Source organism: Anastrepha ludens, chromosome 4 (assembly GCF_028408465.1).
Source record: "Anastrepha ludens isolate Willacy chromosome 4, idAnaLude1.1, whole genome shotgun sequence".
Lineage (NCBI taxonomy): Eukaryota > Metazoa > Arthropoda > Insecta > Diptera > Tephritidae > Anastrepha > Anastrepha ludens.
Genome location: NC_071500.1, coordinates 50,787,667 through 50,814,173, shown reverse-complemented (window position 1 = coordinate 50,814,173; position 26,507 = coordinate 50,787,667). Strand labels below are relative to the sequence as shown.

The following is a 26,507-nucleotide window of genomic DNA, read 5'->3' as shown; positions in this document are numbered from 1 at the left end:
GCACCTTAGATGTGTGTAATGTGTCGGGTATCAAGCCCCATTCATTTCGTATTTCATCGTAGTTCGACCGATGATGTATTAGCGATTCATGAATTTTGATGATTTTGCATGCACAACTAGTTCACCCGGGACCGACCCGTCGGTTCTGCGTTACCGGAATGACCCGGATGTATATCCGGTCAAGGACTGTTACTTCAGCAGCATTCCCCATATATGTATGTATGGGGAATGTCTATGCTTCTACAACAACAACAACAACTTGCAACATCGCTGCTATACCCATAGGAAGTATAAAATACGTACTAAGATATGAATGCAGAGTATTCATTTTTATTATTGCTACCGATTATATTGAATGGAATACAAAGAGATAATATGGATTATTTAAAAGCCTTGCAAATACCATCTGTCGATTAGTCAGCGCGTACTGCGTACTACATACCGCATGTACGTACATACATGTATTAGCGATTCATGAATTGATGATTATGAGCTGCTATATATTTATACTGTAAAAAAGAATAATTGAGAGGAGACTTTTTTATAAATTTCACAACAATTTTAATTTTTCTAATTCGGTATCTTTTCCTCTAGAGGAATACATCTTCGACAAAATACTACTCATATGCCACCTTTTTGACGTGATAACGTCTTATAATTCGATGTAGCCGGCTACACGCACCAAAAAATGCGGCGTGACATTGCTCATACAGCGTTCCCTTGCTCATGCGGCGGTACCTTGCTTGAACTGCAAGCGAGAGTACGGAACGAACGACAAAGAGGCACAATCGCCCACCGCGTTCGGCAACGTTCGACATCTGGCTCTCTCCTACTTAAGTGAGCATATATATGTATTTATATGCGCATATGTATATAAATTCACATATTTGTATTTGCATATGCCTTCTTCCTGTGTGCATGATAATGAACCCTTTCTCTATGAGGATTATTAATTTGACTTACTTGAAGAATTTAAAATAAAACCAATTATATCATCATCATCCTTACCGAATTTATAATTAGTGACGACTAGTTTTTAATAATAGCTGTTGTTTTAATGTTTTTATTATCAATTTATAGGATAGAATAGGACGATGATAGGGAAAGTAGGAGTTGAAAGGGAGTGTTTCGAGTGTAATGTGTCTTGGAAAAGTCAAATCTGTGATGGTGCCTCTTAATGTTGTTAACTTATTAACGTCTGATGCACAATCGAAATTGAATATATCTTTCATGAATTTGATAAATGTTTCATAATTTTTCACGTTTGTGAAAATGTAACTTGATCAATTCCATTGCAATTCCATTTACCTCCTCCTCTATATCCATACACAATATCTATCAAACAAATAAAATTAAAACTTTGTTTTGAAAATTGCAACCATTCCATCAATATTTTCTTATGACGTTGTCACGTTAAACTATCCTCAGTAAACCGACTTTACAGACAACCTCTTTTTTTTTTTTAATTACACTTTGCAACAATTTGAGGGCCATTTTTAAGGAGCGAAATGATTCCAACGCAGGATGATATATAAAATAAAGCATGCGAATGTTTTTTTTTTTTGCATATTTCCAGGGGATGTGTTTTTTTATTTTCTGTGAACTTCAGGTTTTTTATACAAAGATTTTGTTTCAGAGAAACCCCAAGAGAAATTTTATGAAAAACAAAAACTTTAAACATTGACACTTTCAGAGGTCTGGCTTGCATCGCTTTTACCCAAGAAAAACTGAAAATGTTCCGAATTTACTTATTCTTTACTTCCATTTTTAACAGGGTAACTTTTCTTTAGTGTGAAATATCACCTAAACTTTAAGGTACTTCTCGATACCTTATGATATATCGATCACTACAGCCATATACCTAGAAAATTATGCATTTCTTTTTCTCCAATCAAATATACATATATAATTGGCGCTTACAAAGTTTTTGGGTGTTTGACCTAGCTCCTCCTCCTATTTGTGGCGTGCCTCTTGATGTTGTTCCATTAATGGAGGCACCTACAGCTTTAAGCCGACTACGAGCGGCAGATATTTTGTATGAGGAGCTTTTTCATAGCAGAAATACACTCGGAGGTTTGCCATTGCCGAAGGGCGACCACTATTACAAAAAGCGTTTTCTTCATTTTGTTATCTCTCGAAGAGGTGATCACAATTGCCCACCGAGATCTTGTGATTTAACACCTTGTGACTTTTTTTTTTGGGGCCACGTGAAAGAGAAGGTCTACGTCAACAGCCCAGGGTCGATTCAAGACCTCAAAGATGGAGCTCGTGAGGCTATCGAGGACATAGGGCTGCCACTTTGCAATTCGGTTATGGAAAATTTCATGAAAAGGATATTGTCCTGTAAGCGTGGCCGTGGTGGTCATTTGCCTGATGTTATTTTCCACTATTAATGGCATACCTCCTCTTTATAATGAAATACACATCCGATCATTTATATTAAAAAATAGGATTTTTCTGTGAATATCAAAATAATACCTCTTATTGGAAAACCCTTTATTTCTCAAAACGCTTAGCCATTTTATTTTTTGTTATAAAGGCAAACGCATGTAATACCAAAAATCACAAATATTTGTGTTTAAAATATCATTCACTTGTTATTCATTTTGCAATATTTTACTTTGTATATCATAAAGGTCGAGCTGAGTGCCCTCTCCACTCGTGCAGTCATATATTATAACCTTTTGCGGTCGATGCCGGGACAGTGGCGGTATTCGCAGCAGTCTGGCGACAAGATGACATTAAGAGATTTCCGGGATCAGTAGACTTGAGATCTGTAGAAAGCTGGCCCCTCTGCTTGTCGCCCGCTTTTTTAAATTAAACACAATAAATCAGATTCAACGAACCCTGTGTTTTCTAATATCCTATTAACTCCGAAAAAATCAGAGAAATTTGCCGATCGCAAAGGGTTAAACGTTTAAATACTACGTCATTGTCTTTTCAGGCTAATACCAACCAAGAAAGCTTTCGTTTTCCCTAAAATAAAACTGCGATTTTACAGAAAACGATTGGCAACCATCAATGAACTCTGAGTCACTCGCTTTAAGGTCACCAAAGCGTTAATTTCGAATTTTAACTCTGCATTTATTACATTTTCATTAAGCGACTCCGGCTTAAAATGGTTCTTTCTTGCTCATTTACCTCTTACCTACTCATATTCATTTTGTAGTTGAAGTTATAAGTCATTTAAATAAATGCAAACCTTATTGTATTTGTACAAAAACAAGTAAATTCATATTTTCTTTAAAATTAAAAAAAAAAATAAAATTTCGTTTATCTAAATATAACTGTATAATTCTTGTGTGATTACTGCCTATCACTACCTACCTACCGCAATAGGTCTTGGGATTTGGCTTAGTCACTTTCATCTATTCAGTTTATTATGGTAAACGGTGGAAAAATAATAAATTAGTTATTAAATTCTCGTTTTGTACAAATTTTATAATACACAACTAACAAGGCATTGGTTTCAATAGCTGTCCCTACGTATGAAAAAATAATAATTTATCAAAAAAACACGTAAGCAATATGTAAAGCCCTGCTTTAATTACTCATACCCATATAAGTAAGTTTTTCCCTTTTAAGTAGTACAGAATCATTAAAGTATTAAGAGTTGCTTCGATTAATTTGACATAAATCACTTCTGACAAAGGTCGGACCACACCGCATTGCAAGACAATAATACAACATTGAGCAGAGAGCAACAACAACCGCAACGAAGCGCTAAAGCTGTAGCCATTTCATGTATGCTTGAGCAACTGGCCAAATACAAGTAAAACAAATGTTTAAAAGAGCCGAGGCAACACCTACACTTATCTGAACTTACGCTAACTGCTTAAAGGACGCGCATGCGCATGCGCTTGAATCTTTCGTTGATCGTTTGGTCGGTATTTTTGTAATAAATAGTTAGCTGGCTGTGTGTTTGTATGGGGAATGCGTTAAATGCCGCGTGCGATTCGTGTGCCATCATCAAAGCCCTTTTGTATGCTCGTATTGTAGCTGAGGGTGTTTGCGTGCCAACACTCAACGTGTCAGTCGAAAATTCAATAATTTTTCTTTCAATAAATTTTGCATGCCTATGTAGTGTGTGGTAATATATGAGTTGTTTGATATGAATAAATTCCTATAAAGTGCAAAGTGCTGGCTCCGCTTTGTCTTCTTCACATTGGCTATGCATTTGCGTGTGCGCGCGCCTTTTTCGCGGTGTTGAAAGCATTTTTTCATACTCTTGACCTTATTTCTTAGGCTTTTGTCAGTAGTGGCATTTTGTTTTTCTTGCATTCTCGCCTTTGAGTATTGTTGTAATCGATCATTCGCCATACAAAAGCATTCAATCAATTTTTCAGTTTCGTTTTCGGTATTTGGTACGTAGACATATGAATTTGCACGAACACATACGCATACCCTGCAGTAAATCGGACAATATGAATTCTAGTACAACTAAGAGGTTTGAGACGAAAATATTGAGCAGATGAAGGGTTACGTAGAAATGTTAGCTACGAAACACCTGTCGTAGACCAAAATGAAATCCTCTCTTAATAGCACGATTTAGTTTGATCTTCTCTTGTAGGCCTCGTAGATCAGCACGCACCACTTAATTTAAGCTGGATTTTCCGTATGCAGCAAATTTTATATTAAAGCCTCAACGATGATAGATCCTATACTGTGTATCATACATTTTCCGGAGACATATTTTGCGATCAAATTTTGTCTTTGCTTGTCGACATATCTAACAGACCACGTTTTGGTACAATCTCGACGCCCCTTTTATTAAAATAAAAACTTTTATATGTTTCCGTCTATGTATATACATACCTATCATTTGGAGCTTATGTGAAGAGGAGCCTTCTCTGTTTAGGCATCTTCAACAGTGACCGTCAATAATCCGATAAAATTTAAAGGGAAGGAGCATAAAAATCCAAATTCAGTGTGGAAGGCGCTGAAGTGATCGGGCAACCGAAAGTCACGAGTAAGCTACGAAAGCATGCATCGCCTCCTACTCTGCTATCGAACTTTGAGCCATCCGTGTGTATAGCTAACTGTCACTCAACTCCCCTCTTCTTGGGATTCGTATTTAAAAATTATCAGAGCACAGTGATCTGTGCTGTTTCCAAAAAAGACAAATATTTCAAGTATAAGAGGTGTGACTATTAAATAATGTGACCGACAATGTGAAACAATTAGGTTTATGATTTAGCATATATGTAAGGGGTGATCAATACATTAACAAATTTTTCAGTACTCGTTGACATTCCATCGTGGAAATACTTACACCTCAAAGTAATCTCACAATTGTATTAGGAAAATCGACGTTCTGTGAAAAGTGTTCACCCGAAGTGTTGGGACCCGAATTTTGTTCAGCGATGAGACCAATTTTTGACTTAATGGCTACATCAGCAAGCAATTTGTATTTGGGTGGAAAAGCTGGGGGAATCATCAGTCCATATTTTTTCAGAGACGCTAAGCGTTCTTTTGATGCCTAGATGAATGGCCACTAATCGTCTGATATCAAAGCTTTGAACTTTTACTTGTGGGGGTATATAAAGTCTACGATAAGTTTCTTGTCAATAAACCAGCTTTGATTGAGGCATTGAAAGTTATACAGTTATACCAACTGGGGTCCTCCAGCGAGTCATTCAAAATTGGTGTCTACGGATGGTCCAATAACAGCGCAGTTGCGCCAATATTTGAAAGGAATTATCTTTAAAAAATAAACAAATAAACAATAAAGAAACACAAAAATAATAAAAATTACCCAATTAATTTGAATTTTCGTAGTTTTATTTCATTTTAAAATCCAATACCTCTAAATTTTATATCTTATCAACTTCAGCGTGAACCTCTCCCCTATCCGTGATACTATCCTTCAGAGAACGTGACGCATACTCTTTCACAGCTTCTATGGTCTGAAAACTTGTTTCTTTCCATTTAGATTTGAACTTAAGAAACAGATATATATGGATGTAATGCTACATTTGGGGATAAACGTCTTGGATATAAGAGGCCGGCGGCTTCGACATCGAATTCGTGAAAAACTCATTGCTTTTAGACAACTCGAGGTGTTTTCTTTACTCTTCCAAGGAGATCAGGAGGATCGCCGATTAATAATTTGACTTTCGGGTGCAGCTTAAATAGCATTTTTTTTTATTTATTTGAAAATTCACTACGATTCGTTACTCTAATGTTACACCGTGAAACAAAAACTCTAATGCGAATAAAGCCTACGACAATACTGACAGATTCACTTACCGAATTCAGAAGTTCCGCGGACGAAACAGAAGTTTTCAAGCTAAGTCGCTGGGGTTTGCTGGCTCCACAGGGATGTCTCTTAAGAAAGTGACGTTTAATTACCAACAAACGCTGTCATTTGTCTACTTTTACTTAGGTATATCATTGGCTAATCCTAACTTGTCACTAAACACAAAGCTGGCAATTGTTCCATTCGTCATCCGTTTTGCATTAGTTTGCGTATAGTCACTCTTCTGTAATTTTTGTTACAGGGTACTTGTATTTATGCCTACATACATATATATAGTATACATACATACTCGCTGAGATTTTCGGCGTTTGAATTGCTGTGAAAAATGAAATATGTTGCAGCTTCGACGGCAGTGTAATTCCCAGACATCGCTCATCATAGCTGGTATTGGATGGAACAATGGTTGAGTACATTCCAAAAGCTATCACACAGTTACGACTGACTGTCTTTCCACACTCATTATTGAACTCATCACTCACACAACCAAACCCAAACTCACAAATTGCCTAGCTCATTCGATCACACTACCAGTAAGTTTATTCCGTCCGCAAGTCAGTCAGTCAGTGAGCGACGGTTTGAACAAAAATCATGAATTATGAATCATTGCGTTGATGCAAAGTGTCGGTGATTAAACATACAAATAAGCATAAAGCAAATGCATGTACATATGTATGTTTATATTCGTATATGTATCGTATGTACCATATATATGTGTGTATGTGCATAGCTGGAGCTAAAGCTGCAACAAATCGTTGCGTTTTCTTATGCATTCATGTACGCAATGCACTTCTGAGTTGTACTCACATACTCACTCACGGTAATAGTAATCAACAACTTCATCTGCAACTTCGGCTTCAACATCACCTCCATCTCCATATCCATATCCATTTTCATCTTCATATCTTCATTTGCTTTAGCTTCGCAATTGTTTTTTCTCTTTTTTTTGTGTTGATATTGATCATTGATGGCGTGCCCAGCATTCTCAACAATAACAGCAACAACATCAACATCAATAAGGCAACCAGCAAAAGCAGCAGCAACTGCGGCGGCGGTGGCGGTGGCAGCAATAGTTTGTCTATGTGCAACAGCTTGAAAATCTGTTCGTAAATTGACTGGCATGTATATTGATATTTTCCTTGTTGTTGTTATAGTTGGCATATAAATATTTTCGCTGTGTTATGAATACAACTCAATCGGTTAAGAAAATATTTAACAAGTGTTTGAATGATTTTGAAAAATGATGCACTTCGCGCGTTCACTCTTATTCTCGCTTTATTGAGTTTTGACAACTGTGGAGCAATGACAATTATTTCTAGCAGAAAATTTTTTAGAAAATATAAACGCAGCTGTCACCGAAAATTCAACTATAATTTTGTGCGCAAAAATCATCGTGAGGAAATCAGTGTTGCAGGGTTCTAGAGATGAGGTCACTATATTATGGCCCATACTTAAAGCAGACTAACTTATTCATTAAATTATATTATAATAATCAGTAGTCCTTGACGTTAGTACATTTTATTTATAATATTAATACTTATAGTTATGCTACCAGTAAATACATAAATAAATAAAATAATTCAGATTTACATATAAAAAAACCAAACCAGTTATCTCACAAAATGTCTTAAATTTGATAGATTAAATATTGGGTTCAAATTGTCATCAAAATGTATAGTAGACTGGTGCTTATATATACATATGTATATATATAATTGGCGCGTACACCGTTTTTGGGTGTTTGGCTGAGCTCCTCCTCCTATTGATGCTGTGCGTCTTGATATTGTTCTACAAATTAGGTGCTTACATCCTTGAAATGCCCAACTTCTCTCAAAAGTTCAGGCACTAATCTTGATTTTGGCCTAAAAACAGATAGACTGGAGATATTGAAGTATTACCAAATAAAAGAAACCGATCTTGATAATTAGCTCTAAGGCACAGCCAAAGTGAAATAAGATTAGATGGGAATGCTGCCTTGGTTCAGGAATTGAAACGAGGAACACGAACTTTTTTTGTTTGGCTTTTCCATATATCGTCCCCTTAGTATAACAATAGCCTATGTGCTCATAGGCTATTATTTTTTTATTGAATTTTTGGATTCTCCATCGTCGATTTTATATGTGGTCAAAATTTTGTCAAATTCTAGTTCCGCAGGGTGGGTCAAAACGTTAGTCAAAAAATAATAAATATTTACAGACATAACGAGATTTGAGTGAGAACTACTTTCGACAAAAAGTTTGAAATTCATTTTCTCAAAACATCAAAAAATGTATAGGCTATTTTAATACTAAGGGGACGATATATGCCTGTATGTAGGACGGGCCATTTTATTTGGAACGATTGTTTTTTCTAAGAAAAAAGTTCAATATGAGCCTAGCTCTAAAGCTAATTTCGAGTCCTCTAAACTTTAAAAGAAGCTGTACTTAATTAATGTGAAAATAGAGAGGCGGTTATAACTGTGAAGATAGGCAGTAGAAAAAATTCGGCTCATTTAAAAAAGTAAAAAAATTTCAAACCAAAATTTTCAAACTGTATATACGTTGTTACTTGTAAACAAAAATTATGAACCGAAAAATTACTTTTCAAATAAGTTCTTAAATATTGTAAAACTTAACGAGTGAGCCTTTCGGTTTACCTAGAAAATTACAATAAAAGTGTTATAAAGATGAAATAACAATATTTAATTATAGTGTGAACTTACAGGTACGTTTAATGCTGATCTACTGATATTGTGTTCGCGTTGCATAAAAGGCAAGGTTATGCATTCGTACCGTTCGTTCAGGAGATGTTCATTTGTTAAAATCGTGTGACCAATACGAAGTCGGGTGAAAGTTAGTGTGCTGTGTCAGGAACATGTATCAGGATAGATTGGTTTAATATTTTCCAAATTGAAAGCTGCATAATAATAACTTTGGGGTTGTAACCAAGAATTTTTTCTTTGTGGTATTCGTGAGCTATGTGGAATATATCCGATTTATCCAAACATGGGTTAAAATGAAGGAGTTCGAGCTAATCTGTCCCTGGTATCTGTTTCTTGGTTTCCAGGTAAACCGACGTGGCCTGGTGCCTACATAATTTTAATTTGGCGCTCCTTTTGGATTAGTAAATCTCTTATAGATGAGATAATGATATTACTATTAAGTATTTACATTTTTAATGGTTGAGATTGCCGACTTACTATCTGTGCAGATAAGGCACTTACAGTTACTTTTAGCTGCGAATGTAACTGCTTCGACAACTAGAAATTTTCATTTTATAATATTAAAGAATTCCATATAATTCGACTTGTAGTGCCATCTTGGTTTTCTTCAAATAAAAAATAGATGTGAAACATAAATTCTTCACTCCACCAGTTCCCAAATTTGTATTAAAAAACAAGATTAATAATTTTTTAATACTAATAATATTAATAATAGGATAGTTTTTTTTTAATTTGGGTGGCTCGAAACTAACTTTGGAGTTATCTTTAAATGAACTTTTCTCGGAATTCTTGAATCTGTTAGAAACGATGTCGGAAAAAAATTTGATCGCCCTAATACAAGGTGGCGAAAACTTAATCATCCGATCTGGTTTTTGAATAACTTTTTACTGAATAAAAAAAGGAAATCTTTATTTTGACCTTTACGTGCTCCAGCTGTCTACTTATAGTAGTTCACAAGTGTCAAATATGATTGACGTACGACGCCACTGGCAAGAATTATAAATCTTCCGATAGGTATTTAGTTTTGCGTCACTGACATTAATATAACTATAGCTATCGAGGCAAGTACAGTAGGGAATGCTATTCATTTAGAACGCTAATGAGTATTAGTGGGCACTTATGAGGCCGATGCGTTTGTAGATGAAGCATCATGAGAAATATTATTTCCTATCATTGAGTTTGGGCTAGGTTTCTTAGGGGGCGGTTGAGATGTTAATAAGATAATTTATTTATCTACACTAATATTATAAAGAGGAAAACTTTGTTTGTTTGTTTGGTTGTAATGAATAGGCTCAAAAACTACTGGACCGATTTTAAAAATTCTTTCACCATTCGATAGCTACTTTATCCACGAGTAACATAGATTATATTTTATTTTGGAAAAAATAGGGTTCCGTAAGATATTCGGATTTTTCGGACACAAACTGAAAAAAATCGTATATTATATAAAATAAAGTCAACTTTTTGTGTGTGTTCGCTAACCGGCCGTGTCTTTGCACCGATTAAACCAAACTTACACACATTGTTAAGAAGGTATTGAAGATGGTTTCCGTATAGTTTGGATACCTATTGGTGGACAGGGTTCGAGATATAGGTCAAAACGTGGACCCGGGTAACCTTCGGATGCGTATGTACAATATGGGTATCAAATGGAAGCTGTTGGTGAATGCTTTTGTTCAGAGTATTTTTCATGCCGCTCCGTCACTAGGGTCTCGAGATAGAGACCAAAACGTGGACGCTCCGTGACTGGGGTCTCGAGATATAGGTCAAAACGTGGACCCGGGTAACCTTTGGTTGTGTATGTACAATATGGGTATCAAATGAAAGCTGTTGATAAGTGCTTTAATACGGGGTAATTTTCATACCTATTGATGACTATGGTCTCGAAATATATGCCAAAACGTGGACCCACCGTGTCTTTGCACCGAATTAAACCAAACTTACGCACATTGTTGAGTAAGTATTGAAAATGGGTTTCGTAAAGTTTGGTTGTAATTCGGAGCACTGGCAACGGGTACAGCGTTCTTTTGAACCAGCCATAATGTCGCTTACTTTTTTAACGCTTGGGGCGGAACTGAACTGTCAAATTGACAGTGTGAGTTACAATGTGTCAATATTTTTTTTTTCTGATTTGGATGCCAAAAGGAAAAAACGTAAGTGCAACATGTAAAAATTGTTTGTGAATTTTTTTGGAGTGGATTTTGGAACAGTGAATAATTTCTTACGAAATTTGAGAATTTAATGTGAAATCCGTATGTTCAAATGAAATTATGTGATTTTTTTGAAAAATATAAATGGATAATGGTTATAAAAGCTCCAATGCTTAATAAAACATATAAATTGAAACGAAAAATTCATGGATGATCAGGAAAAAAGACGATTGTTTCTTAGTTATTCATTTGCGTTGATTTGAAATTTAAAAACAATCTTTTTTGACGTGATAACGTCTTATAATTCGATTTAACAGGCTGCACGCACGAAAAAATGTGTCGTTACCTTGCTCATATGTAGTTACCTTGCTCATTAGTGTTACCTTGCTCATATTAGTGTTACCTTGCTCATTGCCGTTACCTTGCTCATTGCATTGAATGAACTGCAAGCGAAAGGGCGGAACGAACGACAAAGCAAACAAAGCAAACGAACGGCAACGTTCGACATCTTGCTCTCTCCTACTTAAGTGAGCGTATATATGTATGTATGTATATGCGCAAATGTACATATATAAATTCACGTATTTGTATTTGCATATGCCTTCTTATTGATTATTATTAATTTGATTCACTTGAAGAATTTAAAATAAAACCAAGTTTGTTAATAATACCTGTTGTTTTAATGTTATAATTATTAATTTTTTTATTATATATGAAGGAAAAAATGTATGGTAATATTTACCATATACCTTATAAGATATGTTGTCTATACTAATATTATAAAGAGGAAAACTTTGTTTGTTTGTAATGAATAGGCTCAAAACTACTGGACCGATTTTAAAAATTCTTTCACCATTCGAAAGCTACATCATCCACGAGTAACATGGATTATATTTTATTTTGGAAATAGGGCTCGAGATATAGGTCAAAACGTGGACCCGGGTAACTTTCGGATGTGTATGTACAATATGGGTATCAAATGGAAGCTGTTGGTGAATGCTTTAGTCCAGAGTATTTTTCATGCTACTCCGTGACTAGGGTCTCGAGATAGAGACCAAAACGTGGACCCTAGAATGTGTTTGTACAATATGGATATCAAATTGAAGCTGTTGGTGAATGCTTTAGTACAGAGTATTTTTCATGCCGCTCCGTGACTGGGGTCTCGAGATATAGGTCAAAACGTGGACCCGGGTAACCTTTGGTTGTGTATGTACAATATGGGTATCAAATGAAAGCTGTTGATAAGTGCTTTAATACGGGGTAGTTTTCATACCTATTGATGACTAGGGTCTCGAAATATATGTCAAAACGTGGACCCGCCGTGTCTTTGAACCGAATTAAACCAAACTTACACACATTGTTAAGTAGGTATTGAAGATGATTTCCATATAGTTTGAATACCTATTGGTAGATAGGGTCTCAAGATATAGGTCAAAACGTGGACCCGGGTAACCTTCGGACGTGTATGTACAATATGGGTATCAAATGAAAGCTGTTGGTGAATGCTTTAGTACAGAGTATTTTTCATGCCGCTCCGTGACTGGGGTCTCGAGATATAGGTCAAAACGTGGACCCGGCTAACCTTTGGTTGTGTATGTACAATATGGGTATCAAATGAAAGCTGTTGATAAGTGTTTTAATACGGGGTAATTTGTTATGTTATGTTATGTAATGTAATGTTATGTTATGTTATGTAATGTTATGTTATGTAATGTAATGTAATGTAATGTTATGTTATGTTATGTTATGTTATGTTATGTTATGTTATGTTATGTTATGTTATGTTATGTTATGTTATGTTATGTTATGTTATGTTATGTTATGTTATGTTATGTTATGTTATGTTATGTTATGTTATGTTATGTTATGTTATGTTATGTTATGTTATGTTATGTTATGTTATGTTATGTTATGTTATGTTATGTTATGTTATGTTATGTTATGTTATGTTATGTTATGTTATGTTATGTTATGTTATGTTATGTTATGTTATGTTATGTTATGTTATGTTATGTTGTGTTGTGTTATGTTATGTTATGTTATGTTATGTTATGTTATGTTATGTTATGTTATGTTATGTTGTGTTGTGTTGTATTGTGTTGTGTTGTGTTGTGTTGTGTTGTGTTGTGTTGTGTTGTGTTGTGTTGTGTTGTGTTGTGTTGTGTTGTGTTGTGTTGTGTTGTGTTGTGTTGTGTTGTGTTGTGTTGTGTTGTGTTGTGTTGTGTTGTGTTGTGTTGTGTTGTGTTGTGTTGTGTTGTGTTGTGTTGTGTTGTGTTGTGTTGTGTTGTGTTGTGTTGTGTTGTGTTGTGTTGTGTTGTGTTGTGTTATGTTATGTTAAAGTATATTATGTTATGTTATGTTATGTTATGTTATGTTATGTTGTGTTATGTTATGTTATGTTATGTTATGTTATGTTGTGTTGTGTTGTGTTGTGTTGTGTTGTGTTGTGTTGTGTTGTGTTGTGTTGTGTTGTGTTGTGTTGTGTTGTGTTGTGTTGTGTTGTGTTGTGTTGTGTTGTGTTGTGTTGTGTTGTGTTGTGTTGTGTTGTGTTGTGTTGTGTTGTGTTGTGTTGTGTTGTGTTGTGTTGTGTTGTGTTGTGTTGTGTTGTGTTGTGTTGTGTTGTGTTGTGTTGTGTTGTGTTGTGTTGTGTTGTGTTGTGTTGTGTTGTGTTATGTTATGTTAAAGTAATATATATTATGTTATGTTAATGTTAACTCATTCTCTATATCCATACAAAATATCTATCAAACAAATAAAATTAAAATTTTCTTTTGAAAATGCAACCATTCAATCAGTATTTTCTTATGACGTTATCACGTTAAACTATCGTCAGTAAACCGACTTTACAGACAACCTCTTTTTTTCCTGATTTTCAATTTATATTTTATATTTCCTCAAAAACAAATAGAAAACAGAAAATATTGTTTATGCCAAAGCGCTTGAATAAAGAATAAAGAAATAAATAATATGAAAACCATATATTTTCTGTTCTAAACCATATCTATTCTATTTTAGTGTGCCCAGCGAAGGGGGACGGGTTTGCTAGTATTTATATATCTGGCATGCAAGCAACGACGTGCTGTAGAGATGAACGAATGAGGATTCCATCCTATGGCAAATCAAACACAGAAAGTGACGATGGATAGGTCACTTGCTTAGAAAACCCCCAGATAGCATCACGAGAATGGTACTGGACTGGAATCCCCAAGGGAGCATAGGTCGCGGCCGGCCAAAGATCCCTTCTCGAAGGTCGATCTTGCGCGAACTAGAAGGTGCTGTCATCACATGCGACGGCGCAAAAACAACAGCCCAGAACCCTGTACGATGGAATAGGTGAAAATATAACTGAAGAGCTTTAGAGCGTTCCTACGAAAAAATTTTAAGAGATAAAAAAGTAAACTCGACCTCTGTAGCCGAGTGGCTTCGGGCGTGACTAACATTCGGGAGTGCGTAGATTCGAACCTTCGTGCATGAAACAGCAAAATGATAAAAAAGTTTTTTTCCAGTGTATTTCTGCTGTAAAAAAGCTCCTCATAAAAATTATCTGCCGTTCGGAGTCGACTTAAAACTGTAGGTCCCTCCATTTGTGGAACAACATCAAGACGCACACCACAAATAGGAACAGGAGTATATGCGCCAATTATTTATTTATTTTTTAAAACTTACAATTTTAAGTTTTTGAAAGTTCTCACAATACGTCCCCTTAGTATTAAAATAGCCTATACATTTTTTGATGTTTTGAGAAAATGAATTTCAAACTTTTTGTCGAAAGTAGTTCTCACTCAAATCTCGTTATGTCTGTAAATATTTATTATTTTTTGACTGACGTTTTGACCCACTTTGTGGAACTAGGATTTGACAAAATTTTGACCACATATAAAATCGACGATGGAGAATCCAAAAATTCAATAAAAAAATAATAGCCTATGAGCACATAGGCTATTGTTATACTAAGGGGACGAATAGATCTTTAAGTTACATTGCAATAAGTTGAAAATGTTCTGTCCATTCTATATTCTTAAACAATTATTGATATTTACAATGCACAAAATTTGCTTGGTTAAAAGAGTACCACGTAGTCATAAGGGAACTTTAGCGTTAATGGATCTATAATATTGTGATTCCGGTTAAATATTCTTTCTGGTCTACCTCCGTAAAGTTACTTTTTAAGAGTTAATACAGATTAAGCAAGCAAGGAGCTGAAAACATAACGTTTTATGCCACATGCCCGATAAAAAAATATTGTACTATTTCAGTATTGAACAAATTTAGCATTTATATTGCCTTAACTTGACTAGGTTTGCAAAAATATGCACAAACAAATTTTGAGATGTCAAGTTAGTAGTAAGCGGATAAGATTTAACATATCAATTAAATTTAATTATATACTCTTATAAACAACATTAATTTTCAAATAATTTATATAAATTTGAGACCAAATTAGGAGAACTTCAATACAATATAAAATAAGTTTTGACATTCAGGGACAAAATGACAGGTGACCCAAAATTCGACAGCTCTTTTTTTTATATTTACTATATCGCAGTGTTGACTTTTTATGGCTGCTTTGCAGTGTAATTATAGTATAGTTTTAAGTAAGAGAAATTGTTGTAGTTATTCCATATATAAATCTATATTACTTCAAACAAAAGTCTTGCTTGCACCACTGTCTCTCCAACGCAAGTGATCACTCATTTTGGGGGCGACCGAAAACAGCAGAAAGGTGGACAGGTCTTCTCGCAAAGATGTGAAGTAAATAGAAGCAACAGAAGAAGGAAGGAGTTAAAATGTAGCGCTTTGACATGCAAATAAAAATACAGATGTTGATATGGAGTCACGGGAATGTCGCGTTCTCGTGGCCGTAAACATACATACATACATGCAATTGGCAAATATAACACATCATTCATAATTCTTAAACTGCAAGGTCCACAAGCATGATTTTTATTAAATTGAGACTACTTTTGCAACAACAATAATCCATCAAAAATATGTGCACATACGAGTACATACATAATAATGTGGCAAGATCAATTATCGTGGCAACATTAACTGGAAGAAGAATTATTTGCGATCTAAATAAACATAGAGTACATACATACTATATGGTTTGTATGCAGCAAAAAAGTTAGTGCGGTGCTGGGCATTTTCCGTTGATAAACTAACAATTCTGACTGATGGTGCAAGTGAGAATATTGTCATGCTTTGCTGGCGATTATTAATGATGACGATTTGTTGATGTTTGTATAAGCTCGGAATATTGGTATGTATGTATGTAGGTATGCGTACTGCAGAGGTTTAAAAAAAGTTGAGCGGTGCGGTGCAAATTTGTATACGGACGCGTTTAAATCAATATTTTTGAAATGCAATGAAACGTTACGTGTCCACATGGTTAAGAAATGGGGGAAATAAGAATGAAATAGAAAAAAAAGAACCAAAATTGAAGCAACAACGATGAGCAAATATTAAATAAACTTGTGAAATCAGAAATGGCAAAGTCTTCTATATTACCTAAGCTCTGTGAATAAACAGTGACATTGATGGAAATCCGGCATATTGAATTGAAAATAAAGCTTGTGGATAAATACGCAAAAGTTTTTACACATGCGTGCGTCTTGATAAAAGGAAGGAACTCATATCACAATTGAAAATTATCTAACCTAATCTCCGTCAGCAGAAAAAAACTTGCTCCAGACGACATCCGCCTACATACATATGATCGATTATCACTTACATGACCGTCATTTCAGAGCTTTCTCGGTGCTACGAGGCTTTGTGTTAATTCTTCCCTCAAATACGCCTCCACTTTCAGATATTGCTGTGCAGGCTTGAATATGGTCGCAAATCTGGTGGTCTCAAATGGTAGGAAAATATGCTGTGGAGCGAATTTTGAGTCTTAATTCGATTAGGCTAGCTAGGTTGCTTGTCTAAGACATGACACTCGGTCGTCCTAAGGCCTATTTTGATACCTACATTTAATTTCCATCCCCTAACTAAGTTTCTTAAACCACTCAGATCATTTTAAGAAAGTAACTAGTCCCTTCAGTGAGATATTTTGCAAATTTCCCATGTATTTAAAGAAATAATCGGCAAGATATTTAACACGCCTTTTTTGAAGTGCAGTACATTCACAGAGGAGGTGTTGTACCAGCTCAATTTCTTCATCATCTTCATAGCTCCTGCAGTAGTCATTGTGAGGTACACCCATTCTACTGGTTAGGGCGCCAATAGTGCAATGACCCGTTATAACACCTATGAGAACGCTGGAAGTTCATCTGTTGAATCGAAGCAGACGTTTTATCCTCTTAAGAGCGCCAAGGGTACCAAGGAGAACCGACAGTTCGTAGTCAGAGGCCACCTTCTATTGGTTTCCGTGATTACGCTCAAGTCAGTCGCAGTGTATGATTCGTTTAGAAGACGCTCTACCCCTCGCTGAAGGTCCAGATCAAAGCCTTTCCTTGCACACTCCTCCGCTCTTCCATTTCCCTCTACTCCAGAGTGGCTGGGGTCCAACAAAGTGTGGTGTTGTGTTATTGGATAAGCGAGAGCGACCTCAGTTGAGGCCAGTGCCTTGATCACTGCTTGACTATTAACAAAAATGGTAAGATTTGCCGGAGGTAAGTCCATTATTCTTACAGCTCTTGCTACTTTATCTTATCACAACGGATGAATATTGAATATTTGTCCAAGTGTGCCCCATGGTAGGGCAGCCACTTAACCTAACCAGCTACTTTATCTATAGCGTCGATCTCAGCTCGGAAGTATTTGATTAGAAAGCAAATTAATTTTGCCGTCGGCCGCCCAAAAACCCTTGGTAAACTTGCATTTCTTGTCGGCTTTATAGTAATTGCTGCTTTTCTATCACCAGCGATCTCTTTATTAGCAGCTTTGGGCTTAATACCACCTCTCTAAGTCTACCTAAATGCTTACAAGACTTACCTATACGGACCTGTGTTATATCCACTCACTAGAAGCAAAGCAACAATAAAGCAATACCATTTTTACGTAAGTCACAAAAAAACTTAATATATTGTAGTAAATATGTTGGGTGCCATTCATTTTGATGGAAATGTTTGAATGTGCTGGCCTAAGCGATGCTGCAATAAGTAACAATTTCATTTGTTGGTATTTACGGTCAGGTGAAGCTGCACAAGTAAGTGGTCGGTCAGCCATCCAGCCAGCCAGCCAAGCTGGCTGCTCGCTTGGTTAAACACCAGATGATATCAAGCGCATGTCCTGTCCGACACGGTTGCAACGCATGCAACGTGTCACGCGATGTAGCGAGAGGTAGCACAGCGACATGGATATCGCTACTTATCTGCTGCGCACTTTATTTATACCTTTCTCGACATATTATTTAAAAGATATTTTCTAGAAAGTAACTATAATATGGTTGATACAATTTTTCCATTGCAATAGTTAAGGACTCTACAATATTCCCAAGTTTCATGATAATAAATACATATGCCCTTATATATACATATGTATAGGAAGAACTAGGCTTACATATGTCTGATACTTCTAAGTGCAACTGATTTAATTAAAAGGGTGAGAAAATATAGAGCACCTCCAGATCAACATAGGTACTTATTGCTGCTATAGGTTCTGTTTTAAGTTAAGTTCGTTATTAGATGTGAAATTATAATACCTTTTTTTAATGATGTTAGTTTTGTTTAGTCATGTGAGTAATAAAAAAAAAAAACTTTAAATTTTCTTCCGAAGTGGTCGCCAGTGAAGATCATATCTAATTAGTCTTGACATGGATCTGGTCGATAAATTCCTTTCTCTGGACATGATTTTCTGCTTTCTAAGGGGATTTCTGTGAGTTCTTTCTCGAACGGCTTTTATGGCTGCACTGGTTCGAAACACGCGAGGACGACCACATCTTTATCTATTTGTCTTTTGGGAATAAAGATTGATCGTGCGGTAAACAACAATTATCGTAATATTAAAATTTTCAGCAGTTCGTACATTTCGCTTGCCATTTTACCGAACTTATGAAATGCAATCACTGCAATGCGATTTTCCCTAGCTCCCCACTCCATTATAACGAAATTTGCCACGAGCTTGATTATAATTTATGATTAGACGAACAGAAGAAAAACAACGGAACTTTTTTCTGCGAGTTTTTTCTCGCCTTCTGAATTCGTTGAAGAACGTCTCAAATCACTTTTGAAGGAAAATGGTAGCCAAAACAGTAATGAATTGACGGCGAAAAAAATAAACTGCGATAATAAAACGATTTTCAAACACCTCCATTCAATGGCATTTACCGAAAAAATGGGAGCCTGGGTACCTCACGAGCTCAATGAAAAAAAAAACAAAGAAAGTCGCTTTCAAATTGTTTCTCAGCATCTCACCCGCTATCGAGCAACCCGCGGTCATAAACCACGCTTTTTGTACCGAATCGACACTGGAGCGGAAAAATGGTGCCTATACATCTATATGAAGCAAAGAAAGGAGTGGGTGGTTCCAGGAGACATGCCAAAGCCGAGAGTCAAGCCGGATCTTCATCATAGAAGGTCATGATATGTGTTTGGTGAGACTGGGAGGGCATGGTGCACTGGGAAATACTTGAAAAGAATGTCACTGTCAATAAGGAGCTCTACGTTGCCCAGCGCCACCGAGTGAATGAGGTTATTCGACTAAAAAGACCTGATCCACATGGTCAAACCATACTCATTCACGACAGCGCCGGGCACTCTAAGAGCTAGAATGGGAGGTCCCTCAGCATGTGCCACATTCTTCGAACCTTGCACCGACCGGTATCCATCTTTTCCGTTCTCTGTAAAACCATATGAAGGGCGTTACCATCGATAACGAAGAGGTCCTTAAAAACTGGCCCAATTTCTTCTTTAACACCAGACCAGAACACCAGAACTGCATCAACTAATTGGTTGAGAGGTAGGAAGAGGATGGAAACAGCAACAGCGACTTATTGATATAATTATTATTTTTTGTTTATATAAAAGTTTACGTTAAAAACGCAAGACATAACTGGTAAAATTACATAAGTTATGCAGGGTATTAAATGCGTCACCACTCACCAGAGTCACCATTGCTGTTTCTGCTATACACCCCGTATACAGGTATTGCAATCCGTTGACTGTCCCGGCAGTCGTACTCGTCTGCGTTGTTGCGCGCAATGATCAATGATCAATAATATTGAAGTTGATGATTGTGCGATTGTGTTGTTTATTCACAAATTGATTCCCAAACATCCAGAATGCCCATCTACCCAATACTTATGTATTGTTGCTTTTTTACCATTTTTTACACAACATGGAAACGTATTTCCTTTATGTTATAAAGAGTGTATGTAAGTTTGTACGCATTTATGTATGCACATATTTATGCCTCGACATGTTGCCGCAGTTGTCGACTTCATATAGTTGCAGTTGTTGAAAATCACTTGGCACAACAGACATGATCGTCAAGCGTCGAGGTAGTTTGTCTTTGTACTCTGCTCCTTCTCACCACTTCTATATTTCACATATACATATGTATGTATATGAGCATGTAACGTTCACAGATGCACTTTGCTTTTCATAGCCACGCCGTTGAGCAGACAGCAGGAAATCTTCGCATAATCTAGGCTTATAATTCAATTAAAATAAAATAAATACCGACCTCCACTGTTGCTGTTGCTTGCCGTTGTGAGTGCAGGTCTCGTGGTTGAAAATTTCCGCTTGTTGTTGAGTGAATTAGAATTCATCCGCATGACTTGCAATTTAAGAGATACTTTTGTTTAATACTGCAACTTTTGTAAACTGGTAAAGAAGACACCAAGTCTGCGATATTTAATGGGTGCAGTACAATGGCTGTGGTATTTATTGTTATTGTTTTTGTTGAATAGTGATGATGACTTAATAAAAAAAAATATAGTGTGTACGTGTATGTATGTACATATATTTGACCGGAAATGAGCTGACTTGTATTTCAAATGCCAACGAAGCGAGCGATGCACGAAACTTGTCTTTTAGGGCCAATTGGCTTACAAATGTCGCAACTCAATTCATTAATTTGATTGATAATAGTAATCAAATAAGTAAATTCGGTTCGGAGCAAACTTCATATATTTATACACACCCGTGCAAATTATAATGAAATTTAATTTCGGCTGGCGGTTAATTTTTACGGAAACGGACGCAAATTTAGTCTTAACATATAAGAAGCGGGCGTGGTTTTCATCCGATCTAAATAATATTTTTTCCCGTCAAGAATGTTTCTCTCGTCGTATTAAGTTTTTTTTAGTAATTTTGATTCCTTTATGGCAGAGAAATCACGTGAGTTTCTTTCTTGAAAATTACCATTATGTAGGCTTGGCTTACAGTGGCAACATATAATGCATTTGCCTATCAGATACGACATATGTAGTTTAAAGGCAGACTTATATGAGCTAAAAGAGCCTGTGGACCAGCATGCAATAATTACTTGTAAAGACGAAATATTAGCGGCAGAAGAGTTTAACTCCAAACTGGCATTTTTTGGCCACTCCCTAACTCAGAGTGATCAAAAAATGTCCAATAACGATGGTAGCGAAAGAAATGAATTGGATGTGCTAATCGGTTGATTTTGTTGAAGGGCAGTGCACTCTTTAGAATTTGTGTAGCCATTTGCAGCCATTTACTTGAAAAAAACAACAGAGTACGTCGTGAATACTTTGGTGGGTGATGCGCCTTTAGATAATGTGTCCGAGGATTAAATGGTGACGGAATATGGTACAGCATCGTTCTATTCACTACTGCTGCATCTTGCTAATTCGATTGGCAAGCAAAGCCTTAAGGATTTGGTGGTCTAGAGCTAGAAAATTTAGGGTATTTTCAAGATTTTTTTTGCAATAAAAAAAATTGAAAAACGATATTTAAATTCTTTAGGCTTTTTATTGAACTTCTTTTACATACAAAAAAAGAAAAAAGAAATTTTAATTTTAATAATTTTAAAAACGAAAAATTGTTGTTTATTATGGCTCTTCTATGAAATACAAACCCTAAAAAAATTACTAATTAGTATGACTGTAGCTATGTCCCATACTAAATAGATTAAAAAAAGAATTGTCAAAATGGCGCGGTTTTGAATTTGCAGACGGTTAAATAGTTTTTTTTTTGACACCACCAGGCCGAAAAAGCAGTTTTGAGATAATTGAGTTTAAATGTTTTAGTGTGGATATTTTCCATTGATGCCGCCGCGTGACGAATCTGACTCTACCTGCTAAAACGGCTATAGAATCGAAAATATAGGGAATATCCTTCAAAAAATTTGACAGTGTAGGTCTGACAGTTAAAGGTCTATACTTTCGAAATATTAAAAAAAAATTGATTTTTTTGAAAATTCTAGACCACCACCTTAAACCGTGAAGGCTGAAGTTTACTACTCCTCTGTTGACTTTATAAGGTTCTCAACATGCTCGTCCTGACGCATGGCGCAGAAGCAGTTCTGTTCATCACCAGAATGACTGCACTTACCGTAGGTATCCATCCGTTTGAAGACAACAGGTGCATGTGAATCGGACTTCTCCTCTGGCATGCAATTTATGGTCAAATGCTGCACCAAAAAGAAATGTAGGAATCTAACACAATGTAGAGAATAAAAATATATCCACAACATGAAGGAATCAGCTGATATTAAGTGAGTTGACAGCGGTTTGTTTACAAACTGGCCAAAACTGGGTTTGTGTTAGTCATATAAGAAAAAATCACGGTGGATAGAATTTAGGTTTCAATAAAATATAAAAGTTAAAAGGATAAAATGGGGTAGCTTTTAGTAGCTTTTTTTATTAAAACCTTATGTACTGTTATGAAATAATATTCAGCTATATCTGACAGAAAAAAATAGAGGTAAAATTTTAAACTCCAATTCATTAAGCATCCCATTACTAAATATATACAAATGTTAAATAAGTAAATTCTTTTCGACTGCCTTTTTGACTTGAAATATTGAAAATAACTACAGTTCTCGATCCCTGCTCCTGCATGACTGGATATTTCCGTTGGAACTATAACTTCTAAATCCTTATCGTTCTGTAGGACCGCAATCATTAAAAGAAAAATTTAATACAAAATATCCCGAAGCCCGGAAATTGATTAGAGCGAAAGAAAGGTATTCCAAAGTCAATATTTGGATGCCTTTCTGCTAAACGAAGCTTGCTGATAAGGTTGTGATCTACTGACAATTCAGCACTATTTGCCGCACTAGTATTTCGAAATGTTATATTACTTGGTGGTAATTATCACCATATTCGCATATACAAACTTAAATAAACATTCTACAAGTTTAAAATTATTAAAATTACTAATTATTTTCTATCAATAAATCATATTCACTTCGTATTCACCTAACACATAAATGACACTAGTTTCATTGCATTCACCCCTTTTCCAGTTAGTAGCACCCTTAGAAATATAGCAGTTAAAATTTTATGATATTTTATTCATTAGTTCGTGAGTTATTGTGTTAAGAGTGAGTGAGACACCGACGCACACCGCACTGGACGTCCAAATGAGGCGCTAACACCAGAAAACATCGAAAAAAAAAATCCACAGAATCGTTTTCAATGATCGAAAAGTAAAGCTGACATTGTAAACAAATCAAAAGAACGTGTTGGCTTTATATTGCATGAGCGTTTAACTATGAGAAAGCTCTGTTCAAAGTGGGTGCCACGTTTGTTTACTGTTTTGTTTCATCAAGACAACGCACCGAGTCACAAGCCAATCAAAACAATGACAAAACTACATGAATTAAACATCGAATTCCTCCCACACCCACCGTATTTGGCCACCAGAGTTGGCTCCCAGTGACTACTGGCTGTTCGCAGACCTAAAAAGAATGTTCGCCGGTACGAAATTTTGCAATGAAGAGACCTATTTTGAGGCAAAAGATAACTCGTTCTACGAAAGTCCGTTGAACTTTATAAAAACTAAGAATTTTTTTTTCATGAAATACAAAATAATTATAAACAAACAAATTGAAAAAAAAAAAACAACAACAAAAAGAAGTTTGGTTGCATTTAGGTATATATACGTTTTATGTTTCGGCATTGTGTGGTATCATATATTCTCTAGATCGCTTAGCCATCGGGCGTAGGATAAAATATAAAATGGTTCCTCTGGCAGATACCCTGAAACACTGAATCGAAGAATTGAAATTCGTTCTGACTCTACCGTCGTCTCACATCGTAAGTTTACATTATTAAGAAGATAAAACTTCTTTGCTAATGGCTCCTAATGCCTTTGAATGAAAACGTGACTCCTTTACTATACCTATGCGTACCTTTTCGCTCAGAACGACAGACGTCGCTACGCACTAATTTGAGCGGCTAAATGCCGACGCACGTCCCCAAAGCGTTAATATTATATGCGTTCATAAACACACTACGTTATAGACTACCTCGAAACTATTGATTTGTAAGAGTTGGAGCGCAGCAAAGTAATGATTTTTCGAAATAAAACAAGGCATATTTCAATATTTCATTTAAAAATTGTTTTAATATTTTTTTCGTTATTTCATTTTTTTCATAATTTGTGTTAACTAGATTTTAGATTCGTTACAATTTGTTTAAGTTCATTTTAGTTTTAATGTTGGCAAGTATATTCTATTTACATTTCATATTTCTAATACATATTGGATACTTTTTTATGCAGTATAACTGAAATATAATTTAGAGCATTTTTATTTGTTTACAAATTTAAAAAACAAGAAATAAACAATAACAATTTTTATATTATAATTAGTTCACATAAATATGTATGTATGTGTTTAGTTAAATATTTTACAATAGCTTATGGTAGTTTATTTAAAAGGCGATAAGAAGTGAAGGTTGATACACGCGTACATACGCCTGTACATATTTATACATACAATAATAGGTTGGCTTAGTGAAGAGGTTACGAATGAAGTACGTACATATACCTATGGACACATATGAGATTTAAAAAGAAAATCGGCCTTATCGTGAGCTCCATACGATTAAATCGGTGCCAAAAATTTCAATGCAAAAGCAGAATAATGTGGCAAAATATGTTCCCAAGTTTTTTTGCAATTTATGGGAATATTGGAATTCAGGATAAGTCCGAATGCTGAGAAAAATTAAAATTTACACTTAGAAGCGAAAAAAAATTAGCCAGTATTACGCAAAAAAATAGCGCATCTTTGTATTTATGTACAAACTTAAATTTACCCAGGTAAGGAATGTGTCCGTGTGTGTGTAATTTTTTTAATGAAAATGTGTTTTAGGTGCGAGCAGAATCTTATATACAGGGGCATACATATATAAATTTTGTATATGTACACATGCTTTTACCAATACATATATGAATGTATGTATATATGCAATCTTTGTGGGCTGAATTGCTTGTTTTGCTAAACTTAACAACTAAAATTGATTTAACGTAAATTCTAATAAAATCTTAAGTCATTAAAGGAGTGTTGAACTTAGCTAATTTTTGAAATAAATGCAGCCGCTGCCCGGCGCATGCGCATGGACTACTACACTTTGAGAGTAGATATTTTGATGGGTACCAAAAGCATTCAGTTGAATTGTTTACGTGCAGTTTACTTTTAAGTGTTATTATAATTTTTTTAGCTGTTATTATGAAGAATTTTTTCTAAGCCTAAAATTATAATTGATTTGAGTTGCTCTTGTAATTTGTATACTGTCTTGTTATCTAAGCGTTTTATATATATTTTTTAAAGAAGTGCAGTGTTCTAATTACAAAAAAAAATCATAAAATTTTTTTCACTAACACCTCTGCAGGAAAATTATTTCGGATTGCGTTTCGAGATAAGTTTAGGGCAATTTAGGTGTTCGCTTTGCTTACCAATTTCTTGTAAAATTTAACATTTTTGGACGTTTTCCTTTTGCACTCACGGGCACATATGTATGTATGCACAAATGTGTAGTTAATTTGATTACAGTTTGTTTTATAATTTTGACTAGGGTAGGACGTTTTTTTCCGTTAAATTTGTTTTTATCTTTACTGGGTTTTAGTTTCCACTGCGTGGGGTTTTTATACACAAATATTGCCCTGTGTACGTCAAGTATGCGCATGTGTGTGTGTGCTTCCGATTCCACCAATATATGTAGACATGGGTCCGCTTCAATGGTGGTTCAAATGCCCCAGTCACACTTCACTTTGCATGCAATGTACGCTGGAGTCCTGTGAGAGCTCATCCATGGAAGACTCTGAAATGAGACAAAAATAAAAAAGGCGCTGAATTAGAAATTTAAAGAAGCTTTATTAACATTTTTTAAAAAAGGTGTATAAATTATGCCAAGTGTTTTTTATTTTTAATTTTGAACATAGTTTTTGGCGAAATTCGATCAACTTATTTTATTAATACAATCGTGAAAGGTCTTGAATTTCAACCAAAATTATGTATATAAAGTATATAATTGACGCTT

At 35.4% G+C, this 26,507-nt stretch overlaps 1 protein-coding gene across 2 annotated transcripts in view; it reads right to left on the bottom strand.

The window, feature by feature from the left end:
• Positions 1–24,694: 24,694 nt before the first annotated feature.
• Positions 24,695–26,507, bottom strand: part of LOC128862263 (LIM/homeobox protein Awh) — a 95,306-nt gene continuing 93,493 nt past the window's right edge. For both annotated transcript variants that reach the window (XM_054100795.1, XM_054100797.1), the window contains exon 6: positions 24,695–26,288. In XM_054100795.1, coding sequence (XP_053956770.1) covers positions 26,227–26,288 — 62 coding nt within the window. In that variant the 3' untranslated portion in view covers positions 24,695–26,226. The remainder of the gene's footprint in view (positions 26,289–26,507) is intronic.